This window comes from Eurytemora carolleeae, unplaced genomic scaffold, assembly GCF_000591075.1.
Source record: "Eurytemora carolleeae unplaced genomic scaffold, Eaff_2.0 scaffold1751, whole genome shotgun sequence".
NCBI lineage: Eukaryota > Metazoa > Arthropoda > Copepoda > Calanoida > Temoridae > Eurytemora > Eurytemora carolleeae.
The window spans coordinates 1-6401 of record NW_019397638.1 but is presented as its reverse complement, the minus strand read 5'-3'; the positions used below and the strand labels follow the sequence as shown (position 1 = coordinate 6401).

Below are 6401 nucleotides of genomic sequence, written 5' to 3'. Positions count from 1 at the left end.
ATTCTTGGGCACTTGAAAATTTGAGGATCAAAGCTTGATTCATAAATCAAAGTTATTCATGCAGGGCTTGACCACCACAGGATATCGAAGAGGAATAATGGAGATCAATGCTTGATCCTGGAATTCAGAACACAAAAGTGGAATCCGTTTAGACGTGCGCGAAACCAAGTTTCTAAAACATTTGGGGATTTTAGAAATTGAGGAACTTAGACGACATTTGATTGACTTATACCGTAATGTGTTGATTCACAGATAGAGCGAAGGGGGGGGGGAGTCAAAATGATACGTTAGCGTTCTTGGTCATTTTAAACGTTTTTGTCTGCTATGTACAGATTAAAAATCTTTTGGTCCACTGATTATTAGTTGATTGAAATATTGTGAATTTAAAAATGAGTCAATTTTTTTATTTGACTGATCATTAGACTGATTGATTAGTTGATTCATTCATTCATTCATTCATTGATCTCTAGGTGAAGATGATTGACAAAGTCTCCTTCACCTTCGGAGTCCTGAGTATCTGTGCCCTGGAGTGGTTAGCTCTTAGGTAAAAAGAGACTTTTCACTAATCTATATCTGTTTACAGAAATATTTCACTCATTTAGTTCTGTTTACAGAAATATTTCACTAATCTAGTTCTGTTTACAGAAATATTTCACTAATTTAGTTCTGTTTATAGAAATATTTTACTGTTCCCTATCTATTTCAATTGAAATGGACTCGTCAATATTTAGTATATGTACAATATTTATTAAAGGTTCAAGAGACTATTTTGTTAAATCTAAAAGAAGTTTATTTAAATTTGCAGACATGCAGACTGGTTTCCCTGGGCTTACTATTCTATTATGACAGTTTTACTGGGTAAGTTTTTTATTATTATTTTGATCGTTGTTATCATTAATATATCCTATGTTGTCTTTATATTAAAGATTAAACGATTTATTTCCTCTTTCTAGTTTCATTAAAGAAAATTACATAAAAAATATTGGATGATTTCCTGTTATTGCAAACCAACAACAAGATTTAGAAATATGAAATTTTGAACTGTTTATACTTTTTGCTTCAGCTCTGAGGTTCCATGTGTACAAAGCTGAAAAGTTTGAATTATTTATGATTGATTTCTGCTATTTCATGAACTTCTCAGGTGAATAGATTCATTATTTTAGTCATTTTTATTTTTTTATTCATTTAGATCTATCCCAAAAAATTATTACCTCATGTATTTACTCATTAATTTTTTCATTCAGGAACTCACTTATTCATTCCATAACTCATTTTTTTATTTCATAACTTATTTATTCAGTCAACAAGCTACTTATTCATACAGTCCCTCATTTAATCATGCAGTAACTCATTTATTCATTCAGTAAATCATTTATTCATTCAGTAAATCATTTATTAATTCAGTAAATCATTTATTAATTTAGTAAATCTTTTATTCATTTATTAACTCATTTATTCATTCCATAACTCATTTTTTCATTTCATAACTCATTTATTCAGTCAGTAAGCTACTTATTCATTCAGCCCCTCATTTATTCATTCAGTAACCTTATTTATTCATTCAGGAGTTCATTTATTCATTTATTAACTCATTTATTCATTCCATACCTCATTTATTTATTTCATAATTCATTTTGTTCAGTCAACAAGCTACTTATTCATTCAGCCTCTCATCTATTTATTCAGTAACTCATTTATTCATTCAGCCCCTCATCTATTCATTCAGTAACTCATTTATTCATTCCATAACTCATTTATTCATTCCATAACTCATTTATTCATTCCATAACTCATTTATTCATTCCATAACTCATTTATTCATTATCTCAAAAGTGTGTCCTCAATAGTGCGTCCTCAATAATATATTCTCAATAGTGCGTCCTTAATTTAGTAATATCTCAAAAGTGTGTCCTCAATAGTGCGTCCTCAATAATATATTCTCAATAGTGCGTCCTCCATTAAGTAATATCTCAAAAGTGTGTCCTCAATAGTGCGTCCTTAATAGTACAATCTTAATAGCGGGTCCCCGATAGCACAATTTTAAGAGTACATTCGTAATTGTTCATAAACATCTATGTTAGTATTCAGTACTTAGTGCGTCCTAAAAATGCTAACTTTATTTAATTATTATAATTACCTGATAAGAATGAAAACTAACTATATAGGCTAACTATGTACTGTGTATGGGTCCACTAATGATAGCTATTATCATCTGGAAGAATAGTCTTGTATTCCACAGTCTGGATAAGGTTAGTTTAAACCAGTGTTTAATATTTTACCTGGATTGGAACTTGGATATAAACCAACATTTATTTTTTATTTTTGCACCTAAACTTAGTGTGAAACTATTTGGATAAAAATGCTTAAATCCACCTTGCACCAACATAAATTTTTTTAAAAGTTATATTTGTTATAATTGTCGAGAAATGAGAGATTATTAAAACGCTTCTCACTCCGAAATCAATTAAAGATTTAAAGAGAACAAATAAAATTCAAATATTCTTGCTTTATCCGGATCTAAGTTTCTAAAAACGTATCCAGGATAGATGAATCCCATGCTCGTATAAAAATTCTATTTTTTAAACAAAGAGGAGATTTCAAAATATGACTTGAAAGTTTAAATTTCTCAAATGTAAATTCCAAACCCGATAAAAGAAAAGAAAACTAAAACATAAGAACTTATTAACTAATATTTTCACAATATTTCAGCTTGTACGGCTTTTTTATGTTATGTACTTTCCCAAAGGATTTTTCCCAAGTGGCAACTTCCCAAGGGTATTTTCCGNGACGTTACCACTTGTGAAATTGTCACTTTGGAAGTCGCCCTTGCGAAAGAACCCTGACACCATTTTTTTAAATTTCTAAACAATAATTATAGACATTGAAATTTTTTTATTGAATTATTGAATACTGAGATCAATCAAATTTAATTTTTAAGTTGACCTCGTTCTACCTGCATGCTATGCCCCCGTTGACACTTCACTTGTTCAGGTAGTTTTATTCTTTTAATATTCAGGGGAACGACGTTTGTTTTGGTAGTTTTATTCCTTTAATATTCAGGGGAACAAAGTTTGTTTAGGTAGTTTTATTCCTTTAATATTCAAGGGAACTAAGTTTGTTTTGGTAGTTTTATTCCTTTAATATTCAAGGGAACAATGTTCATTTTGGTAGTTTTATTCCTTTAATATTCAAGGGAACAATGTTTATTTTGGTAGTTTTATTCCTTTAATATTCAAGGGAACAATTTTTATTTTGGTAGTTTTATTCCTTTAATATTCAGGGGAACAAAGTTTGTTTTGGTAGTTTTATTCCTTTTATATTCAGGGGAACAAAGTTTGTTTTGGTAGTTTTATTCCTTTTATATTCATGGGAACTAATTTTGTTTCGGTAGTTTTATTCCTTTGATATTAAGGGGAAGAAAGTTTGTTTTGATAGTTTTATTCCTTTAATATTCAGGGGAACAATGTTTATTTTGGTAGTTTTATTCCTTTTATATTCAGGGGAACAAAGTTTGTTTCGGTAGTTTTATTCCTTTTATATTCATGGGAACTAAGTTTGTTTCGGTAGTTTTATTCCTTTTATATTCAGGGGAAGAAAGTTTGTTTTGATAGTTTTATTCTTTTAATATTCAGGGGAAGAAATTTTGTTTTGATAGTTTTATTCTTTTAATATTCAGGGGAACTAAGTTTGTTCTGGTAGTTTTATTACTTTTATATTCAGGGAAAGAAGGTTTTTTTTTAGTATTTGTATTACTTTTATATTCAGGGGAAGAAAGTTTGTTTTGGTATTTTATTCTTTAAATGAATAAGTATAGTCTAACAGTGCCTCTGAACAAAATTACATTTTTTTTTAAATTTCAATGTTATTGTGTAAATCTGAATATTTTAGATTTGGTGTCATGACGAACAAGGCAATTAAAGCAGAAGATACCTTAAGCTTTGCTGAGATATTTCTAGGCAATTTGCAATTTCATTATTTTACTATTTTTAATATTTATTTATTTCCCATCAGGGGGTAGGCAACTATTTATTGAGAAATCCTGATATTTTGCTGTTCACAACTCTATATATTTTACTGTTAACGAATTTTACATTATTTTTGATATTTAAAATTGCATAGAGGCTTTTTGTAAATTTTCTATATTGTCACTGTGTGTGAATTGTACTGTACTGGCTGGAATGTACACTGTACAGTACATAAAACAATTTTGCATATATTTCGGAATTTAATTCATGTTGCAAATTTTTGTTTCTACATATATATTGCTATCTGGGATTTACATACAAAAATTTAGCATCCATTTTAGAACTTCATATTCTTTGCAAATTTAATTTTTCTACATATATATTGCTAATTGTAAATTGTACATCCGTTTGGGATGTACATACACAAATTTAGCATCCATCGTAGAACTTCATATTCTTTTCAAATTTGATTTTCTACATATATATTGCTAATTCAAAAATATACAGTACTGTCTGGGATGTACATACAGAAATTAAGCATCTATTTTAGAACTTCCTATTCTTTGCAAATTTGATTTTCTACATATATATTGCTAATTCTAAAATGTACAGTACTGTCTGGCATGTACATACATAAATTTAGCATTCATTGGAACTTTATTTCCGTTGCAAATTTAATTTTCTATAATATATTAAAAATTGTACAGTACCGTCTGTAATATACATACACATACATAAATTTAGCATCCATTTTGGAACTTTTAAACTTTGCAAATTTTGGTTTTTTCATATATTGTAAATTGTACACTGTACATTACTCTATGGGATGTACAGCGCATGCATTAATTTTCAATCCAGTTTATATACTTTGCAAATTTTAGTTTCTATAAGATATTGTAAATTGTAAAATTGTATATTGTAAATTGTAAATTGTAAATTGTACAGTACCGTCTGGAATGTACATAATCTGGCAGCTTGGATATTATCTGATCACAGAGGTAAATGACAATTTTTGGTGCAGACACAGTTTACTTTTGGTGCAGACACAGTTTACTTTTGGTGCAGACACAGTTTACTTTTGGTGCAGACACAGTTTACTTATGGTGCAGACACAGTTTACTTTTGGTGTAGACACAGTTTACTTTTGGTGCAGACACAGTTTACTTTTGGTGCAGACACAGTTTACTTTTGGTGCAGACACAGTTTACTTTTGGTGCAGACGCAGTTTACTTTTGGTGCAGACGCAGTTTACATTAATCTCTTACAATTGTGGCTGGCTTTATTGTGCTCGCTTCTAATTAGTTAATGTTAATGTTCCAGCCAATGTGAAGCGCTACTGCCCAGTGCCCATTTATTGTTGTTTTTAGCTGTAAATTTTTATTTAGCCACGTTCATAGTTTTAAGATTTGCATTTAACTCAGCGATTCTTTTAAAAGGCGAGGGTGTTATGTTTGGCGGGGCGAGGGTGTTATGTTTGGCGGTCAGAAAGGCAAATTTTTATTTTTGGAATCTTTTATCTTATCCAAGTCAATTCAAAGAAAAATTTTGACTTTTCATGGGAAATAGAAATATTATATCTTTTTGTGTCCTTTAAAGTATTCTGTCCTCTAATCTTTCGTGTCCTCTTGTGTTTTCTGTCCTCTTTGGTATTCTGCTCTCTTTGGAATTCTGCTCTCTAATGTATTTTGTCCTCTTGTGTATTCTGTCTTCTAGATTATCTTGTCCTCTAGTGTATTCTGTCCTTTAGGGCAATTCTGTCCTTAAGTTTATTTTGTCCTCTAATGTATTCTGTCCTCTAATCTCTTTTGTGCACTAGGGTATTGTGTCCTTTAATCTATCTTATCCTCTAGTATATTCTGTCCTCAAATCTATCTTGTCCTCTAGTGTATTCTGTCCTCTTATTTATTATCTTGTCCTCTAGTGTATTCTGTCCTTTAGGGCAATTCTGTCCTTAAGTTTATCTTGTCCTCTAATGTATTCTGTCCTCTAATCTCTTTTGTGCACTAGGGTATTGTGTCCTCTAGTATATTCTGTCCTCAAATCTATCTTGTCCTCTAGTGTATTCTGTCCTCTTATTTATTTTGTCCTTTAGGGTATTCTGTCCTCTAAGCTTGAGCAGGACCCTGAGCTAATAACCTCCTTGAGATACCTGGCCTCGGATAAGAAGAATGGATTCAGAAATCTGATTGTTCAGATCCTCGAGAAAACTGGAATTCATGCAAAGGTAATGAATTGTACATTTGGGTTTAGAGGTTAAACAGTACATAAGTGTACAATACGCCAAAGTACAAAATTAAATGGTACATCAGAGTACAAAGGTTTTATATCACTCTCTCTGTAAAAGTTCGACTCGTGGAAATGAACTCAAGGAAATGTGAAAGAAAGAAAATTTACAGTATTTTTATCAAAATTACTCAGATGAAGGTTTAGATAAAC

General features: G+C 30.5%; 1 protein-coding gene and 1 long non-coding RNA gene across 2 annotated transcripts; both read left to right on the top strand.

Moving 5' to 3' along the window:
• Window positions 1-461: 461 nt before the first annotated feature.
• Window positions 462-1170, top strand: LOC111715296 (uncharacterized). The gene is made up of 3 exons (XR_002768202.1): window positions 462-544; window positions 806-858; window positions 1064-1170. It is a non-coding gene; the product is annotated as an uncharacterized LOC111715296 (long non-coding RNA).
• Window positions 1171-2168: 998 nt separating this feature from the next.
• On the top strand, window positions 2169-6217 carry LOC111715288 (uncharacterized membrane protein C776.05; the record flags this gene model as incomplete). Its single annotated transcript, XM_023490596.1, has 5 exons — window positions 2169-2249; window positions 2939-2991; window positions 3889-3956; window positions 4911-4963; window positions 6058-6217. Coding segments are annotated over exons 1-5 (400 nt in total), but the record flags the coding sequence as incomplete, so codon positions are not given.
• Between the last annotated feature and the right edge of the window lie 184 nt (window positions 6218-6401).